Consider the following 19,818-nt stretch of genomic DNA (forward strand, 5'->3'; position numbering starts at 1 on the left):
ACTGGTTTGCATAAAATAAAGGTATGGCATAAGAATCATGTTTTGTTCTGTAAAACTCTTGGTGTCTAGACATTCTTGCCTCATTGCTTATTTAAAAAGTATAATTAGGCTTAGACCAGAAAAGGGAGTTGCTTCTAATTTTTGGCAAGTCCCTAAAATTCAGGGTCTAAATGAACAGGGAATCACAAAGTGGACAATGGTAACAGTTGCCAAAAGCAGGAAAACATAAAAAATAAAATAAAATAAAATAAAACGGCAATACTGGGTACCAGACCAATAAAATCTGAATTCCTAGAGCTGAGGCCTGGGAATCATTGTGTATATACATTAATAGATTATTTCATTATATAATCATCTAATCCTCTGTGCTGTCTTATTTTTGGAAACGAGTAGCTTTAAAACCTATATTGCACCCAGCACTGCAGTGGGATATGGATCTCCATTATGATTAACAGGCACATTCATACAGCAAGGGGGCACACTTCTGGGGAGCTTGTGAACTTGTGGAACAAGTCCAGCCATTCCTTGCCATGGAACTGAAGCCCCTGCCGCTGCCACTTTGAAATGAGCTTTGGAGGAAAGCAGTTGGGATTAGTCCATGATCCTATCAGGGAAGACACAGGTCCCTGAAAGTATGTATATTAGTTAGAGCTAGTACTCTGAGTCCTGAGTAAAAGGCCCACGCAGGAGAATGGGGGAAAGGGGAGGGCAGACGTTTTTACTATAATTAGCTTTGGGAGTAATACAGCTGGGGGAGGGAAGGGAGTACAGCCGGCAACTATTTTGAGCACGGCTCGGATTGACAGGACATGTGTGCTGGACTGTACTGATCCCAGGGCCAAGTTGCCTGCCTGTGGTGTGTGGTGTGGGGGGGGAAGGCCTGGGACAGCCATACAGACAGGCCGGACGGGGTACCAGCACCTCGACTTTTCTCCCTGGGACAGTGTCCAAACTCCGAGGGCCATAGGCCAAGCTGAGCGATGGGTGCTGAGGAGAAGGTGCTGGTCACATTGTCAGGGGGAGCCCCCTGGGGCTTCCGACTTCAGGGGGGGGCCGAGCAGAGGAAACCTTTACAGGTGTCCAAGGTAAGGGAGAGCCCCTATTATTGAGGTTTCAGGGAAAGGGGAACCCAGGGGAATTTGGGAAGAGTCACGTGGTGGCCTTTTGGGGGAGAAGTGGGAGGCTGTGAAGAAGAGGAGTGGGGGTGGCAGGTGGGCAGGTGGGCAGGTGGGCAGGGGAGCATGCTCATCTGGTGGGAGGAGTGGTTTCTGAGCACGAGCTTCTTGCAGGGGGGCTATTAGAAAAGAATTCCTGGTTTCTGGGAGCAGAAAAAAAGAAAGACTGCCTCAGTTCCCTGAGCACCACAGTAGCAGAGACCCAGTTCTGGCTGGCCATCCAGTCTTTGCTCTCCTGAGTCTGTGCCTCTACTCCAAATTCCAGGAATATAGGGAAGGTTCTAATTTTTCTTTAACTATATTCGTATGTGATGAGCCGAGGCTGTCTTACCCAGCCCAGCCCTGTCCTTCCCTGCCCTGCCTTACCCTACCCTACCTTGCCCAGGCCTTCAGTGCCCCTCTTTCCCCTCACCAGACCCTTTCTCTCATGAGGCAAGACTTTTTAGGTGCTAGGAAGGTTATGGGAAGATCTGGCCTGTCAGATGAACTGTTAATGTGTTTGGTTTCACCATGCAGGCTTAGTTTTCTCAACCATAAAATGTGGGTAATAACAATACCTACTTCACAGAACCAGTCTAAGGATTAAATGCAATGATACATATAGAGTGCTTGGCAGCATACCTAACATTTAGTAAGCACTCAATAAATGATAGCCATTACTACTATTATTATTACTTTCACATATGTACGCATGTGTGCACGCAGGGGCACACATTTACACACATGACTACAATCTCCCAGATTCTGCTGGCCTCCCTCCAATCTGGAATACTGTTCTAAAATCTTGACTGTGTAGGTAATGGCCTAGAAGAGAACTATTGGCGAGTAAAGATATGGGCCTTGAAGGGAAATCTTCAGGGGGTACAATTGCCATCTAGTATCTCCCCTCTGCAGGTCTCCCCAAGCCTCTTTATTTGGTGATTTCCCTACCTCCCCTCATGTGATGTATATTACTCCCTCTAATCTGCGCCTTCTTCCCTCTAGATAGGCCCCCTCAACTGTAGCTCTGTGTCCCTCCTCACCCTTTCATACCCTGCAAAGTATATCCTCCCCACGCATAGGTCCTTCCTGTCCTGACTCCTTTCATTCTATTCCCACTTAGAGCCCTCCCTCACCTTCAATCTCTCCTCCCAACACCTCCTCAGATCCGAAGACGGAGCCAGGCTGGCAGAGCAGGACTCCGAGAGAGGGACCAGCTTTTGGCCATCAATGGGGTCTCCTGCACCAGCCTCTCTCATGCCAGTGCCATGAGCCTCATTGATGCCTCAGGGAATCAACTGGTCCTCACGGTGCGGCGGTATGGACCCCTCCTACCCCAGCCCACCTCATCCCCCTAGCCCAGGGCTCCCAATGCCTGTTTCAGCTCTATGTCTCACTGGCCTGGCTTCAGCTACTACTAAGTACCCACTTCTGCTTGTAAGTTTGTGCTGGACTATAGATGTTTGTCTATGCCTCCCAAGGGGTTTCAGTGTATCTGCAACTAAGGGCTGGGGGCGTCAAGTGGGTATTTGAGTGTGCGGGCTTACTTCAAGCCCTTGCCTGTCTCCTCACCATCACATCTCCCTCTAAGCCCATGTCCACGCACAGCTCTTCAAGCACATTTGCCTCCTGGTTTGTCTTCAGATCCCCACTCTTCCCTGCCCATTCATTCAGCCCGTATGCCAGTCTCCTCTCTCCCTTCCTTCTCCCATCCCCTCTAGATCTCACCAGCTCTCAAGAACCCATTTCTCAAGTTCTGTCCTCTTTCCCATCCAGGGTAGAGGATGAAGGGCCTGTGCGGTCTCCATCCCCTGGTGAGCTTCAGGTGTTGTCACCCTTATCTCCACTGAGTCCTGAGCCCCCTGGCGCTCCAGTTCCCCAGCCTCTTCAGCCCGGGAGCCTCCTCTCACCCCCTGACAGTGAGGCTTACTACGGAGAGACAGACAGTGATGCCGATGGCCCTGCCACCCAGGAGAAGCCCCGTCGACCCCGCCGCAGAGGTCCCACGAGGCCCTCCCCTCCAGGAGCCCTACCTGATGAGGTCTACCTATCCGACAGCCCTGCAGAGCCAGCACCTGCCATCGCTGGTCCTCCCAGTCAGGTCGATAGCCGTGTGAGCTCCCCATCTTGGGAGGATGGGGCAACCCTTCAGCCACCCCCAGCCGAGGCCCTGCTGTTGCCCCACGGCCCCCTCCGGCCTGGCCCTCATCTCATCCCTATGGTGGGGCCTGTTCCCCATCCGGTGGCAGAAGACCTCACTACCACCTACACCCAGAAGGCCAAGCAAGCCAGTGAGTGCCTGAACCCTTTTTTCCCTAGCCAGGATCCTTCAATCTGAGTCCTAAATCTACCCCTCCATAACCATACTTTATGCTTCCTTTGGATATAGTCCTGGGGACAAGTGGAGAAGAGTGATGAGTAGAAGGGGAAAATAATTATTCTCACAGTCCCCATTACTTTTACTGTTTGAACCAGTGTGGCAAAAGGTGTAGGTGGTTCAACCCAATCCAGGAACAGAGTGAGTCGGGAAGCTTGGAAAGGGACATGAAATCAACAAAGGGTTTGCTTGTTGTTGCTATGATTTTGCTAAGTGTCAGACAGGGTGAGGGCAGAGCACAGACATGATGCAGGGGAGTATTTGGAAGCAGGGCGGGGGTTTTTCAGTGTTAATTGCAGGCAGAGCATCAGAGATACCTTTGACATTTGTAAGTTCAGCTGGGTTCCTGGGGACTGAGAACCTGTGGAATAGTCATGAGATCCCTAGGAAGTGGTAGAGGGAGGGATCTTCGACTCCTTATCTCATGCAAGAATGTAGGCCTGGGCAGAAAACGCCAGTTCCACTTATCTCAAGCTCTTTGCTATTTTTGATGTGAGCTACAGAACAAGGTCTAAGGGCGAACTTTCTCCCTGTCCCATGCCTCTAACCCAGAGACCATTCTTGTCACCTTGAAAATCTAGGATTATACCTGTGGTTTTCATCTCTCATTCCTCCCCTCTACCATTCTGATTCCTGATCCATAGAATTTTGTGTGTCTAAGTCTGGAACAGAGGCTAAGGACATTGATAATTTGGAGTCTGACATCACTGAGAATGTCCAATATCCCACAAAGAAATTCCAGATGCATGCCCAGGATCCCATGCTTATCCCCAGTCCTCATTTTAGCACCCCTCCCTTCCTATCATGCTGGGTAAGATGGCAGTTAGTGGCTCAGGGATATTTTTAGGCAAGCAGACCTCATTGTCCAGTGGGGTGGGGTGGGGGGAAGGGTAGGCAGGTGTCCGCGTCCATCACACCGGGGCTTGTGGGGCAGCAGAGAGAAGGGAGGGGGCTAGGCTCCAAAAATAGCACAGTGAGCTCATTCAGCTGCCAGCTCTGGGGACAAGACAAAGGGGCTTTAAAAGGCATGGGGGTGGCTCAAGCTGGTCCTGCTCCAGCCAACACTGCATTTCTCAGCATGGAGACCTTTGAGCCCATCGGCCAAGAGCCCCTCAGCCAAGCCAGCTGCAACAAAGCCCCAGATCCAGCTTCTGGGCTCCAGGACCCATTCTATGCAGGTACTACCTTCCCATAGCTGAGAGAGTTCTGGGATCTGGAATGGAGGGGAAATACATCAATAGTTTAGGAAGGGATGTCTTTGGGAAAGGTCTTATTCCCTTATTCCTTCCTCCTTTTTGACTTCTTCTTCCTTCTTTTCTCAGGAGAGTTTCACTGCCCGTTTCTCAGAATGGGCTGATGCTATGGCCACATGTCAAAGGGGTTTGTGACCACATGAGCTATAGAAAACTCATGGGGAGGGAGTGTGTGTGAGAGAAGGAAGTGTGAATCTGTGAATCTGTGAATACATGAAGGCGTGTATATAGGAATCCATGGGAGAACATACGTGTGAACAAGAAAGTGTCTGTATTCATGTGTAGCTGGTGTCAAGAAAGCTTTAATAGTAATGGTTACTCACCGTGGGCCTTAGGGCTGCCGTGAGATGCTAAATTTACCTACACTATCTCATTTAGTTCTCATAGTAATCCTATGAGATAGCCATTATCATGCTCATTTACTGATGAGGAAACCTGAACTTCAGTAAAGTGAGGTAACTCTACCAAGAACCAAAAACCTGAACTGAACTCTGACTCCAGTGCCTATCTCTTATGCACAGTACTATTCTGTGGTACAAAGGTTGGGATGGGTGGAATGAAAGTCCTAATTAGAAAGGAGCTTGGTATCTTGAGTGGAAAGTGGATGGAATTTCAAGAATTTTTCAGGAGGAACTGGGGATGTAGATCAGAGAGAATCTGTGTCCAAGGCAAAGTCCTAGCAGCAGGGCAGCCTCTCCCAGTTCCTGGCCCCACCTCCCAGGACCCACATGGCATGGGAAGTCCTGCCCAGGTTCCCCTTAGTACATAGTCCCTGTGTGTCTGCCTGTTAGTAGCTGCCTGAGCTCTCTACCTAGAAGGCTGACCCCCAAAGAAGCCCACCCCACTCCCACCCCAGCTGGGCGTGGGGGATGGTGGTGGAATATATTTAGCAGTGACCTTGAGATATCCTAAAGATTTGGAGGGTTGCTTGGAGAGCAGCACTCTGGCTTTTCCTGCATCTCGGATCTGAGGCTATCCCTGGGCTGTGAGTAGCAGGGGTGTGAGGCACAGAGGAGTGCCCTGGTGGTTGGAAGGTCATTATCAGTTGTAAAATTTTGTCCAAACTGTTAGCAACAGGGTCTCTGCAGGGGGAACTCTGGGAAGGAGTATGCATGTGTGTGAAGGTATTTTGAGTGACTGCGTTTTTGTGAGGGTACATGTGTATTTATATATGTATATGTGAACTAGGGTGTATATAAGCTGGGGTATATTTGAATGAGAAAAAAAAGTGTATAGGAGAAAATATGCTCATAACTGGCCTTCACTAGACCCATATTCTTGTTGAAATATGTGGTGGGTGTTATTTCCATGAATGTGTATGATGTGGACTACATAATGCGGGTGGAATTGTGAATGAAGATCCTTCTTCCTGAGCATCCTCTGTGTCCCTATCATAGGGGTAAGAGGTGGGAAGAGGAAATAAGTCCCTAGGTTTCTGAGAAGCCCCCTAACATGGTCTCATTTTGTCTCTCCCTGAGACCTGCCTCTTCTCCCTGGCTGCCATGGGAAGTGACTGCTCTCCCCCTTCCCCACCCAGCATTGCCAGCCAGGAATGGTGGGAGGCAGGGGAAGAATGTGTGCGGGGTGGGTAAGAGCACATCTCTGGGAAGACAGAAGCAGAGTAGGTGGGAGAGAGATTAGAAGGAGAGCTGTGATCAGAGTGGTGTCAGGGAGCCAACCAGACTCTGTCTTCCCTTCAACTGTCCTTGGTCTCACCTTTCACCTACGACTCTGCCCCCAAATCAGAGGACTTTGCCACAGGCAAGAGACAGTGTGGATCAGGCCAATGAAAAAGCCAGTGGGTGGGAGGACTGCAGAAACTGGCTGGGGTGGGGCTGGGGTGAAAGCTGTGGGGAACAGGACTAGAAGAGGCTCACTGACCATTCTCCCTCCTGACCTCCTCAGAACTGCAACGGGCAGAGAGCCTCCAAGAGAAGAGTGTGAAGGAGGCCAAGACCAAATGCCGGACGATTGCATCCCTACTAACTGCAGCCCCCAATCCCCACTCCAAGGGGGTGCTTATGTTTAAGAAACGACGGCAGAGAGCCAAGAAGTACACCCTAGTGAGCTTCGGGGCTGCAGCTGGGACAGGAGCTGAGGAAGAAGACGGGGTCCCTCCCACGAGCGAGTCCGAGCTGGACGAGGAGACCTTCTCTGACGCCCGCAGCCTCACCAACCAGTGCGACTGGGACAGCCCCTATCTGGACATGGAGCTGGCCAGGCCAGGCTCAGTTGCAGCAGAGGGCCAGGGCGGGCAGCTGAGTGAGGCCTCGGGCAGAGGGGCCCAGCTCTTTGAACAGCAGCGCCAGCGCACAGCCTCTAGCACCCAGGAGCTGGCCCGGGATGGTCCAGCAGCCATACTCAATGGGCAGGGCCTGCAGTCACCACCTCGGGCCCAGAGTGCTCCTCCAGAGGCGGCTATGCTCCCATCCAGCCCTTCGCCAGCGCCTGTAGCCAGCCCCAGTCCCTTCCTCTCAGGCGGTGGAGCCCCAACCCCAGCTCCAAACATCTTTAACCGGTCAGCCAGGCCCTTCACCCCAGGCTTACAAGGGCAGCGGCCAGGTACCACTTCGGTGATTTTCCGGCCGCTAGCTCCCAAGAGGGCGAACGAAAGTCTGGGAGGCCTCAGCCCCGCCCCACCGCCCTTCCTGTCCCCTCCACAGGGGCCCACCCCTCTGCCCAGTCACGTGCCAGCCTCCGGTTCCCCCAGCACTCCACGCTCCTCGGGCCCCGTGACAGCCACAAGTTCCCTGTACATCCCAGCCCCCAATCGTCCTGTAACGCCAGGAGGAACCCCAGAGCCTCCCGCTCCCCCTAGCGCCGCTGCCATGACCTCCACCGCTTCTATCTTCCTATCGGCACCTCTGCGACCCTCTGCGCGCCCAGAGGCTCCCGCCCCAGGCCCCGGGGCACCTGAGCCCCCCAGCGCTCGGGAGCAGCGCATCTCCGTGCCCGCTGCCCGCACTGGCATCCTCCAGGAGGCCCGGCGACGGGGAACCCGGAAGCAGATGTTCCGGCCGGGAAAGGAGGAGACGAAGAACTCGCCCAACCCCGAGCTGCTATCGTTGGTGCAGAACCTGGATGAAAAACCCCGGGCCGGGGGAGCAGAATCTGGTCCAGAGGAGGATGCTCTGAGCCTCGGGGCTGAAGCCTGCAACTTCATGCAGCCACCAGGGGGCAGGAGTTACAAGACTCGGTCTCACGTGACACCTAAAACCCCGCCTCCAATGTCTCCCAAGACCCCGCCCCCAATGCCTCCTAAGACTCCACCCCCAGTGGCTCCTAAGCCCCCATCTCGAGGGTTCCTTGATGGGCTAGTGAATGGGGCGGCCCCTTCGGCTGGAATCCCTGAGCCAGCAAGGCTTCAGGGCAGGGGTGGGGAGCTGTTTGCCAAGCGGCAGAGCCGAGCAGACAGGTATGTGGTGGAAGCTACACCTAGTCCTGGCCTTAGCCTTGGCCTTGGCCCTCGGCCCAGAAGCCCTTCCCCTACACCCTCACTGCCCCCTTCCTGGAAATATTCACCCAACATTCGTGCCCCACCTCCTATTGCTTACAACCCACTGCTCTCACCCTTTTTTCCCCAGGCTGCTCGAACTCTCCCTAATAAGGCCCAATCTCAGGGTCCTCGGGCAACCCCCAAGCAGGGTATCAAGGCTCTGGATTTCATGCGGCACCAGCCCTACCAACTTAAAACTGCCATGTTCTGTTTCGATGAGGTTCCCCAGACTCCTGGCCCCACTTCCTTAGGGCCCCCCAAAACTGCCCGAGTCCAGGAGATCCGCCGATTTTCCACTCCAGCACCCCAGCCCACTGCAGAACCCCTGGCCCCCACTGTGCTTGCCCCAAGAGCAGCCACTACATTGGATGAGCCCATCTGGAGGGCAGAGCTGGCCTCAACCCCTATACTAAGCCCAGCCCCTCCTCCAGAGTCTCCCAGGGGTCTCGGGACTTCCCCCAGCTCCTGTGGCTTCCAGGTAGCCAGGCCCCGGTTCTCAGCCACCAGAACTGGATTGCAAGCTCACGTGTGGAGGCCGGGGGCAGGCCACCACTGAGCAGGGCACAGCTCCCAGGACCAAGGAGAGGTGGAGCATCCAGTTCCTAAAGTTGCTTCTCCTACCCATCCCTTGTCCTATCTCAGGCATCTGGAGGCTAACTTCCCTCCTGCCAGAGATAGTTTTGGAGTTGGTGTCCCATCTCCACCCACACCCCTCCACTGGTCTCTATTTCTCTACATTTGTGCTTTTCTGTGAGCCTCGTTTTAATGTTCAGTGAGAAGCACACAGAGAAGTTACTAGTGAGACCTCAGGCAAGAAGCTCACCATCAGGTAGGCCTCAAAGGGACTGAATTGATCTCTGCACTAAATCGCTTGCTACTCCTCACTCTCATTTCCCAAGCTTGGCTGGCATTTATCTAGACACGTATGTGTGCGTGTGTGTAGGCACAGATGTGTTCTTATGTCTGAGGCAAGAGTAGGAGGAGCGGTCTAAATAAAGACCCAATCTGGGTCTTCCCTTTGTACTGATTAAAGGGTCAGATAGCCCCTCATGGATAGTCTAGTGGGGAGGGAGAGATTGACTAGAATTAAAGACCAGTGCCTGTAGCAGCGGTACAGCATCTTGTGAAACTCACAGTTTATGAGAAGACCTGAAGGGCTGGGGCAGTTTATAAGGGCTGAGTTATAACAGCTAGACCAGGAACAGAACTAAGAATTCTATTCATCAGGGGGCGCCTGGCTGGCTCAGTCAGAGGGGCATGCGACTCTTGATCTCAGAGTTGTGAGTTAGAGTCCCACACTGGGCCGTAGAGATTACATGCATACATACATAGTTCTATTCGTCAGGATTTCAGAAAGTTAGCAACTTAAGAGGCCCATGCTGAGCTACAAGCATCCAGGAAGTGAAAAAGAAAGCCAGAAAACTTCCTCTGGAATGAAAAATCCATTGGCTTCATTGCCTCATGCACCTGAGACAGAGAGGAGGGTGAAAAGAGCCATGGTGTGGAAAGTGAGGCAGAAACCAGGAGCAGAGTGGAATGAATGAAACTGATTGAACCACAGGGAGGAACATGGGGAGGGAGAGTGCAGTGTTGGCAGACAGGAGAGTTGGGTTTCAAGAAACTCACCATGTACAACAGGGGGATTAGGGAAAAATTTGAGACAGAAGAATGCATTAGTTAAAGTGAGGACAGATGATGGTGGGGGGATGTGAGAGTGTGGGCTGAGTGCTGAAAGAATAGGTAGTGTCTGTTCTACCTCCTTTGAGTCTGTCCTTCTACCCTCTGCAGCTTGTCATGATGACCTGGGAAAGGGCAAGGAAATACCCAGAGCCATAATCTCTTTTCAGTCCAGTCCCATCCCCTGCACCCTAGCTCTTATTCCTTTCCAGCTTTGGGTCCTGATCTCTGATCCTAGATGGGTATGGACTCCCCTCTCACCATGACCACCACCAGCCAGCCACGTTTGCTGCTTGATCTGGATTGATCGTTTCCTTTGCATATTGAGTGTGAGTCACAGTACTTTGGTTTGTGCACAAGAATAAACTTATGCTCCAAACCTTCTGTTGCCATCATCTCTCGTAGTTTTATACCCAAATCCTGATTCTCCTCCCTCTTCTCTAACCCATTCCCCTGATCTCTTTCTCCATTCCTGCCCTATTCTTCACCCTTTGCCTTTCACCCCCTGGTCTTTTGCTCTTCTTTACCAGTTCTGTCCCACTCTGATTTAGCCACCTCCACCATCCCCTTTGGTTCTCTCTCCCTACATTCTCCATCCAGATTCTCCCCTTTTCTGTCTCCTGCTTCATGCTTCCCAGACAAGACCTCAATTTCGGAACCAAGAGGAGTGGAAAGGCCCTCTGAGCTTTTGCCATTATCATTTCCTAGCTCTCTGGAGGAAACGATGTTTCCATGGGAAAGCAATGCCTAAAGGTGAAGGTGGGGTGGGAGAGGGGAGGAGAAAGAGGGTGGATCAGTGTGGGTTGAGTCTAATATAGAAGAGAAGGCACCGGAGGCAGGCTAGAATTAAGAACTTCTGAGAAGGAAAGTTACTCCAGCAGGGGGCATATTTGTGCAAATAACCAGGCCCAGGACCCTGATGCTCCCAGGTAGTAGTATGGCCTCAGAATTCCAAAGGAAGGGGCCCCTGGGTGGCTCAGTCATTAAGCGTCTGCCTTCAGCTCAGGTAATGATCCCGGGGTCCTGGGATCGAGCCCTGCATCGGGCTCCCTGCTCGTCACTCCCTGCTCGTCGCTCCCTGCTCGTCGCTCCCTGCTCGTCGCTCCCTGCTCGTCGCTCCCTGCTCGTCGCTGCCTGCATCGGGCTCCCTGCTCGTCGCTGCCTGCATCGGGCTCCCTGCTCGTTGCGAAGCCTGCTTTTCCCTCTCTCACTGCCCCCCTGCTTGTGTTCCCTCTCTGGCTGTCTCTCTGTGTCAAATAAATAAATAAATAAAATCTTAAAAAAAAAAAAAAAGAATTCCAAAGGAAGGACCCATTGAGCATAGGTTGAATATTGTCTTCATCCACTCAGTAGTTTTAGGTACTCAATCATAGGAGACCAAAATTCCGGTTTGTTTTTGTTTTGTTTTTGAGAGTAGGATGGTGGTGATGACAAAATCACCATTTGCCATTTTTATTTTTTCTTCTAATTGCTTCTTTGGGTTGGGAGGGGATGGAGAAGGAAGACAAAAGATGAGGGATCTGGAGGCTAAACTGGTTTGGGCAGAAGCCAGCTAGAGGGGGGTTGGATGATCTTTCAGTCCCTGGCCTGAGCCTGAAAAGTTCAGGATGGGAAAAGGACATGGTCAGGAAGAGTGGAGAGCTCAGAGTGACAGGGGCATTCCGGAAGCTGCAAAGTCACTTCCTAGAGCAGCCACAACAAGGATGGTGGTGACAGCAACAGAGGTGCAGCTGCAGCTGATTCCAGAATCTGAGCAGGTGGAAGAGGATCCAGGATGTCCATGCAGCTACTGAGGAAAGGTCTGGGTAAATGACAGGCTTCCTTCAAGGAGGCTCTCAAACTTGTGCCCTTGCCCAGGGGATCCTCTGGAAGAGTATGAATGGGACAATCTAGATCCTATGGGATGTGTGCTCCCTTTGAAGAAAATCCCAAGTGGGAACCCCAGAATGTATGGACCTGGCATACATGTACTTCTCAGACATCAACATCTATCCTGCAAAGCAGGCCAAACTGAGTACCCCAACAGCAAATGGGGATGAAAAGGCAAAAATTGGTCAAGTCTTCCCCACATCATCCCTGACAACATAGGAAGCACTCAATTTGGTTAATTTGGTTCCTTATCCTGCAAAGATCTGGCTTTTCAGGAAAGACCCATCCATCAAGGAACTGTCGATGAGCAGCTCCATTGTGTACAGACTTCCTTTCCCCAAACATAGCACCTTCAGCCCTCCCACACCCAAAATGCACCCACATGTCTCTCCAGCTCCAGCCTGGAATGGTTTTGAGTGGCTCTCCAGACATGTTCTCCAAGTTCTTGCTCTCCCACTCTGAATTCCTACCCACCATTTTCTGCTTGCTTCCTCTTTCCCTTTCAGTTTTCAATTTCTCCCTGAATGCTTCTTTGGTTCTCAGACTCTAGATGCCAAGAAAGGGGACTCCCTGGGCAGACTGATCCTTGGCTCAGACAGCTTAGTGGGAGAATCCCAAAGGTCATTCCTCCCCTTCCTGAGCCTCTGGGCAAGGAGGGCGGGATCTTGGTTCCAGGGTCTCAGTACCCCCAGTGCCATTTGAGCTGCTTGTACTCATCATCTCTATTAATAACTACCCTCCCTCCCCCACTGCCAGTGCTGCCCCCACGCCTGCCCAGCTCGGGTTCTCCGGTCACAGCAGCTCAGTCCTCCAAAGCTGCTGGACCCCAGGGAGAGCTGACCACCGCCTGAGCAGCCGGTAAGTTTCCAGCTCTATGGCCAGAGGGGCTGGAGCCCATTCTGTTGACTGCTGTGTCTGTGTCTGCAATTGTGACCCTTGATCCTCCCTTATCTATGCTCTGTTCCCAGCTGTCTAGTTCAGGGGAGCCACAGAGTTGGAAGGAGAGGGGCCCAGGAGGGTGGGAGGAATGGAGATGTTGGAGGAGGCACTGGAATAGTAAGAAGGGGGTCTGAGAGGATGGATGGGGAAAAAAAAAAAAAAAAACCTAGCTGGTTAGGGCTGAGAGAGGTATAGTGAATGCCCATTTAGCAGTTCCTGGAGTCGGGCCTCAGCATACCCCATTAAGTTCGTAGAATTGCAGATGTGTTGTAAAACAGGACTCAGCAGAAGACAGTGTTTTGCTGAGTGCCACCTTCTGTGAAGGAGAGGCTGGAGTCTGTATCTTTTCCCAGCTTGTCCCCCTCCACTGCCAGATGCTATTATTATGTTCCTGCCCCCTGTCAATTCCCCACTGCTATGATATTGCTGAATTGACATGCGTCAGGGTTCAAATGCCCCCGGCTCTTCTCTCCACTCTAGCTCTGGGGTCTGGGGCAGGAATGCCTGAAAAGGAGCAAGGAACACTGCTGTGACCTCCAGGCCACACTCCAGCTGGCCCAATAGGGGAGCAACAACCTCTCCTTCCTATGGAGAATGTTTTTGGCTGAATCTCCTCAATGCTGGCAGAACATTTTTCTGCCCCACTGGGGCTTGAGGAAGACTGAGGAGAGACCAGAGTTTGGAATGACAACCCCAATCTGAGATCCCCATGAAAATAAAAATCTAAAGTCATGCCAAGCCAATGAAACCTGGGTGCAGTGCCCTGTGTGTTATTTGTTTGTTTTACCCACTGCCCCCAACACATACTATGTTCCTAATCCCTGTACGAGCTCCATTTAAACAGCAGAAAAGAGGTTGGTAGACGGTAGGAGCAGAGGGTGCATCTATACTTTCTGTCCTGCCTCCAAGAAAAGAGAAGCCCTAAAGCAATTGGTTTTTACTTTTTTGGAGATATATATATATATATATATATATATATATATTTAAAAATCTCATGAAAGCCCTTAACCTGAAACCCTTAACCCCAAGTTAAGAAGTAATGCCTTACTGTAGATACTCCCCCTTCCCAGTTCCTGTCCATCCTCCAACTCCCCCATCTCACCCTATCTAGGTTGAATCTGCCTCCACGATGCCGCTCTCAGGAACCCCAGCCCCCAACAAGAAGAGGAAATCCAGCAAGCTGATCATGGAACTCACTGGAGGTATGGCATGTTTGCACCTACCTAGTGTGGGACTTCTTGTTAAGAGCATCTCAGGCCCAAGAATCCCAGAAAAATCATAAAGTTATATATGTCTTCAGGTGAAGAGGTGTGAAGAGACAAGAGAAATTCGGGGGGGTGGGGGCAGGAAGAAAAATGGAGAAAGGATTCAACACCGACCGCTCACCCTTCCACCCTTTTTCACCTTGTAACCTGAGACAATAATATCCTTGCCATATCACCCAATGAAGGTCCAGGACAACAGGACTCACAGGTCAGTGAGGTACATTTGAGGAAGAGAGTATATATGATGGAGACTGGCACACGGCAAAGTCTCAATAAATGGTTAACTTCCTTGCTTTTCCCCCCAGAGCTAGAGAGCCTGTGTAAGCACTTAAAATGGAAAAATACTCAGGCATTTTTTCCTGGGGGGCAGTAGGAGTATAAGCATGTGAAGAGCTCTCCCAATACCTAGAGGCTGTCTGTAGCCAGAGTTCACTGAGAGTAAGAGAAGGAAAAGGAGTTAAGACAAATCTGTATTTACTTTTTATTTTTTTATTTTTTTTTTATTTTATTTTTATTTTTATTTTTTTTTTTTTAAGATTTTATTTATTTATTTGAGAGAGAGAGAGAATGGTAGAGAGAGAGCATGAGAGGGAGGAAGGTTAGAGGGAGAAGCAGACTCCCCGCTGAGCAGGGAGCCCGATGCGGGACTCGATTCAGGGACTCCAGGATGATGATCTGAGCTGAAGGCAGTCGCTTAACCAACTGAGCCACCCAGGCGCCCTGTATTTATTTACTTTAAAAAAAATGTTTTATTTATTTATTTGAGAGAGACAGAGATAGTGAGAGAGCACAAGCGGGAAGGAGGGGAAGAAGTAGACTCCCTGCTGAGCAGGGAGCCCAATGCAGGGCTCAACCTGAGCTGAAGGCAGATGCCCAACTGACTGAGCCACCCAGGCGCCTCGACAAATCTGTATTTAGATATGGTCAACTCCACACAGTGTTGGCCTTTGGACTTGCCCCCATGCGATAATTTTCCCAATGGTCTCCATCTATGATGTTCCTTTAGTCCTTTTGCCCTGTACCCCATGCCTCTGACCCTTCTGCCTCATTCACCCTCTCCACTCTAGTATCCCCACTGTTTCCACTCTGCACCCCAGTTCCCATGCATCGTCTCCAGCTCCAAACCCAGGAAATAAAAATCTCTCACAAAGGTACAATTTGACCAGATGTCACAGACAGTATCTCCTTCCCACTGTGATCTCTGCAGGAGTCACACACTTAGTTGTGGATGGCGTCTGTATTCTGAGCCTAGAAAACCCTACTTTACTCTTCTCCTTGTCTCTTCCTCCCCACTTCCCTGGAAGGTGGACGGGAGAGCTCAGGCCTGAATCTGGGCAAGAAGATCAGTGTCCCAAGGGATGTGATGTTGGAAGAGCTGTCGCTGCTCACTAATAGGGGCTCCAAGATGTTCAAACTGCGGCAGATGCGGGTAGAGAAATTTATTTATGAAAACCACCCTGATGTCTTCTCTGACAGCTCAATGGTAAGTTTGGAACTTTACAATTCTCATAGCCTAGTGCCTCTTCTGACAGCTTCTTGGTAGGCCCTCAATCTCCAAATACCACTAACCTCCCTTACTTGCAAATTTATAAGCTTATTAAGTCCCCAGATATATTAAACCTCCAACAGCTCCAGGGTGAGTTACAGCCCACCTCTGAAATTCGGTATTAGAGCCAGCAAAGGGGAAGGGGTGAAGAGTACACATCCTCAGGGAGAAAATTCCTTCCCTGTATGGCTAAGTGTTAAAGATAGGTTTGCCAGAGAAGATGCAGGACACCAAGTCCTGTATTTTGAAGTTGAGACATGCATGAATAATTTTTAGTAGAGCATGTCCCATGAAATATTTGAGCCATAAAAATTCAATTCAATTCAATTCAATTTTAAAAATACAGGATGCCAGTTTAATTTTAATTTTGGATATATGATGAATAGTCTCTTACATATAAATATGTCCCATGCAATATTTGGATGTAATTTTAGTAAAAAAGTATTTGTTGTATATCTGAGATTCAAACTTAACTGGTGTCCTATAATTGTATTTGATAAATCTGGCAAACGTAGAAAGAGTTAAGTGCTTTTTATAACCATCTCCTTCTTGAGCCATTTTTTATCTAAAGGGTCTGTCTAAGGACTCCATGAAACTATCCTCTAAGATCCCATGTCCCCTAGTGAGGATCTTTTTTCCAAGAGAAGTAGGGATTGGAAGGGTGCCAGGCACAAGATGTTATAGCTGAGAAGGAGGGGATCTTCTCCATTACCTTTCTTCCCCCTCTACCTTTACTGGGCAGCCAAGGGAAAGTGGAAATAGATGCCTACATGGGGCCACAGGCAGGAGTGTCTGTCATTGGTCCTTATGTAGGAGCAGAGCAAAAATGCTGAGCTGGTCATATCTAACTTTAGGAGGCCAAAAGCCCTTGTCCCTGGCTGGGTCTGGTTACACTGGTTGGAGCAGAGGGGTGTGCATGGTGGGGTGGCGAGGAGAGCTTCCTGAAGGAGTTGGTGGGGTTATTTTTAGGCTTTGGGGCTGAATCCAGGGTTGCCCTTTTGGTCACCCTTCCCCCTACCTGCTACAGTTTCACGGTAAGGAGGTCCTGGTTCAACAGGCACCAAGAGGAGAAAGGGAGAGGAAGAGAAAGAGAAAGAAGAGACCTCTGTCTGTTAGACAAGATTAAAGAAGGGGAGAGAACAGAGATCTCTCTAGCTCTTCAAATTAAACCTGGGTTCTCTGTCCCAACCCCATCCTTTTAAATTTTAGCTGAGCAGAAATCTTGGTCCTCTTTGCCTTGATAAGGATGGGAAAGGAAAGTGTAGAGAATGAGTTGCCCCCATCTTAAGGTGTAATTGGACAAACTGAGCCAGAGGGGGGTCCTATCCCTTAAGGAGAGTTTAATTCCTCTCAGCCAGGCTATCCACTGTCCACCTATTGGCGGGGGGGATCTCAGAGGATTCAGTGTCTTCTGGTTAGCCGTGCTCTCTGATAATTTCCTCCTTGCTATGCATACCTGTGTCTTTATTCCCCATACCCATTGCCTAAGCTTGCCCTCACTTTGTCCTTTCTTTTCAGGATCACTTCCAGAAGTTCCTTCCCACAGTTGGGGGACAGCTGGGCACAGCTGGTCAGGGATTCTCGTACAGCAAGGGCAGCAGTGGAAGCCAGGCAGGGGGCAATGGCTCTGCCAGACAGTATGGCTCTGACCAGCAGCACCATCAGGGCTCTGGATCTGGATCTGGGGGTACAGGTGGTCCCGGGGGCCAGACTGACAGAGAAGCTGCTGGGACAGCAGGGGTTGGTGAGACAGGAACAGGCAAGTATCCCTACCCAAGGGTAACGTGTCTGGTCCCTAGAGCAGAGATGTCCCCAGGAATGAGGCCTAGACCGGGTTTAGGGAGCAAGGGAGGCCTGCTGAGATACCTAGATGGACCCTCTGGAGATGGAATCTCAGGAGAATACCGAGATGTGTCTATTTCACCCAGAAACCTTGTCTTTCAGCCTTTCTGGCTTTTCAGTTTCAGTCACAGATCTGAACCTAGGCTATCATTATTCCACGAAACTGGCACAGTTACCAGGATGTTATATCTTTGATCTCTGGCCCCAACAAGTTCCCTAGTGCAGGGGTATAAGACTAACTTCCACTGGCTACTCACCGTTATTATTGACTTAATTTTCTCTCCCGTGGCTGCCAGGAGACCAGACAGGTGGAGAAGGAAAACATATCACTGTGTTCAAGACCTATATTTCCCCATGGGAGCGAGCCATGGGGGTTGACCCTCAACAAAAAGTGGAGCTTGGCATCGACCTGCTGGCCTATGGGGCCAAACCTGAACTCCCCCACTATAAATCCTTCAACAGGTAGGGGTTGTGAAGAAGGAACCAGCTGCATTCCAGCGTGTAGCACAGTGTCCTTAGTTGGGATGGAGACTTTGGTTCACATGTTCCAGAAAGAAGCTGAGAATGGAGGGAAGGAACAGGGGGGCCCTAATCGAAGGCCTTTGCTTTTTTCACTCTAACCCAGAAAAACAGTGCAGTATGATGAAGGAAACGTTTGCTGGGGGGCAACATTTTAGTTCACTCCACCACTTATTAAGGGTGTTGGTCATGGGAAAATCACCCTACTTCTGAGCGTTGGTTGCCTTGATGTAAAATGGGAATAATATAGAGGCGCCTGGGTGGCTCAGTCAGCTAAGCGTCTGCCTTGGGCTCAGGTCATGATCCCAGGGTCCTGGGATCGAGCCCCACCTCGGGCTCCCTACTAGTGGGGAGTCTGCTTCTCCCTCTCCCTCTGAACCTCCCTCCCTGCTCGTGCTCTCACTCTCTCACTCTCTCTCTCAAACAAATAAGAAATTTTTAAAAAAGGGAACAATATATTCATGTTTAAAGGACTCTTAAAGTTCCCTTCATTCAAGGTTAGGCTTCCATTACTGTTCTTCTAGTATGAGTCTATTTTTTTATACTCTAGTAAGGCTTAAGCATCTATTCTTTTGGAATTTGGCTTCTCTAGACTGTGGGTAGGAGATCTGTGTAAAAACAGAATAGGGAAGCACTAGAGAAGTGTTTTGCATTTGATCCTGAGAAACCTGAATTTTCCAGGCTATGTTAATTCCTCTCAGCAGGCCAGGGCTATCCACTGGAGATGGGGTAGGGGTTGTGTGTGTGGGAGGGAGGGGAAGGTGTCTCTACATTGTAATTTAAGGTAGTCTCAGACCCTTGGGTCTATAGTGTCTGAGTCACAACTCTCCATGAAACTCTCTATCCAGTACCAACTAGACTCCTTTTCTCATTATTAGCTCTGGGGAAATAAGCAAACCAGGAATGGGGAATTGTGGGAGAAGAAGAATAAGAAGTGCAGAAGCAATCCCTTTTTTAAAATAAAGATTGTACTCATCTATTTGAGAGAAAGAGAGACCACATGAGTGGGGGGAGGAGCAGAGGGAGAGGGAGAGGAACAAGCAGACTCCCCGCTGAGCGTGGAGCCTGACTCCGCAGGAACAATCTTAAACTAAAATTCACAGACTTCCCCATCCTCAAAACAGTAACACCTTACTGATAAAACTGTTCCTTTTGTTCTGGTTGTTTTTTGTGGGGAGTGGGAGAGGGAGAAGCAGGCTTCCCGCCGAGCAGGGAGCCTGATGCAGGGCTTGATCCCAGGATCCTGGGATCAAGACCTGAGCCGAAGGCAGACGCCTAATGACTGAGCCACCCAGGTGCCCCTTCTTCTGGTTCTTAATTAAATAATGTGTCTCCCTTTCAGGACGGCAATGCCTTATGGTGGATATGAGAAGGCCTCCAAACGCATGACCTTCCAGATGCCCAAGTTTGATGTGGGGCCCCTACTGAGTGAACCCCTGGTCCTCTACAACCAGAGCCTCTCCAACAGGCCTTCTTTCAATCGAACCCCTATTCCCTGGATGAGCTCTGGGGAGCCAGTAGACTACAACGTGGATATTGGCATCCCCTTGGATGGAGAAACAGAGGAGCTGTGAGGTGTTTCCTCCTCTACTTTGCATCAGTTTTCTCTTATCAGGTTCCAATTTGGAAAGGGAATGCTAAGCAGGATACCCCTACTGTAAATCTAGTATCCTTGTGGGAATGGAGGGAAAAAAGAGGGAGATACCTGTCTTTCTAGTCTTCACTCCAAGTCCCCACTCCAAGCATCCTTCTTCACCAACTCAGACCTCCCCTTCCACTTGCTCTGTATGGAACCCGCTCTTTTATGGAATTTGCTCTACCACCGGTAACAGTCAATAAACTTCAAGGAAATGAACTCATTCTTCCTCTGATATTTAAGGG

At 50.3% G+C, this 19,818-nt stretch overlaps 2 protein-coding genes across 3 annotated transcripts; both read left to right on the forward strand.

The window, feature by feature from the left end:
- Positions 1 to 852: 852 nt before the first annotated feature.
- Positions 853 to 10,324, forward strand: SYNPO2L (synaptopodin 2 like). Of its 2 annotated transcripts, XM_025850451.2 has the most exons (4): positions 853 to 1,085; positions 2,321 to 2,472; positions 2,931 to 3,445; positions 6,690 to 10,324. In XM_025850451.2, exons 1-4 carry the CDS (start codon positions 981 to 983, stop codon positions 8,834 to 8,836), a joined length of 2,919 nt encoding a protein of 972 aa, XP_025706236.1. In that variant the 5' UTR covers positions 853 to 980; the 3' UTR covers positions 8,837 to 10,324. The 2 variants fall into 2 exon arrangements, with proteins under 2 accessions (XP_025706236.1, XP_073734899.1); XM_073878798.1 differs by lacking the exons at positions 853 to 1,085; positions 2,321 to 2,472; positions 2,931 to 3,445 and adding an exon at positions 4,610 to 4,709.
- A 575-nt stretch (positions 10,325 to 10,899) lies between these two features.
- Positions 10,900 to 19,772, forward strand: MYOZ1 (myozenin 1). The gene is made up of 7 exons (XM_025850454.2): positions 10,900 to 10,963; positions 12,583 to 12,684; positions 13,877 to 13,967; positions 15,335 to 15,513; positions 17,095 to 17,335; positions 17,715 to 17,880; positions 19,280 to 19,772. The coding sequence occupies exons 3-7, from the start codon at positions 13,895 to 13,897 to the stop codon at positions 19,509 to 19,511; spliced, it is 891 nt and encodes a 296-aa protein (XP_025706239.1). The 5' UTR covers positions 10,900 to 10,963; positions 12,583 to 12,684; positions 13,877 to 13,894; the 3' UTR covers positions 19,512 to 19,772.
- Positions 19,773 to 19,818: the final 46 nt, after the last annotated feature.

Source organism: Callorhinus ursinus, unplaced genomic scaffold (genome assembly GCF_003265705.2).
Source record: "Callorhinus ursinus isolate GAN/ISIS: 27379988/994484 unplaced genomic scaffold, GSC_fseal_2.0 scaffold31, whole genome shotgun sequence".
Lineage (NCBI taxonomy): Eukaryota > Metazoa > Chordata > Mammalia > Carnivora > Otariidae > Callorhinus > Callorhinus ursinus.

Bases quoted from the DNA above. Each gene is read 5' to 3' on its own strand.
- SYNPO2L (XM_025850451.2), top strand. From the start codon at position 981: ATGGGTGCTGAGGAGAAGGTGCTGGTCACATTGTCAGGGGGAGCCCCC. The intron at 1,086-2,320 runs GTAAGGGAGAGC...ACACCTCCTCAG, and splicing joins AACCTTTACAGGTGTCCAAG to ATCCGAAGACGGAGCCAGGC. The intron at 2,473-2,930 runs GTATGGACCCCT...TTTCCCATCCAG, and splicing joins CTGGTCCTCACGGTGCGGCG to GGTAGAGGATGAAGGGCCTG.
- MYOZ1 (XM_025850454.2), top strand. From the start codon at position 13,895: ATGCCGCTCTCAGGAACCCCAGCCCCCAACAAGAAGAGGAAATCCAGC. The intron at 13,968-15,334 runs GTATGGCATGTT...CTTCCCTGGAAG, and splicing joins GATCATGGAACTCACTGGAG to GTGGACGGGAGAGCTCAGGC. The intron at 17,336-17,714 runs GCAAGTATCCCT...CGTGGCTGCCAG, and splicing joins GGTTGGTGAGACAGGAACAG to GAGACCAGACAGGTGGAGAA.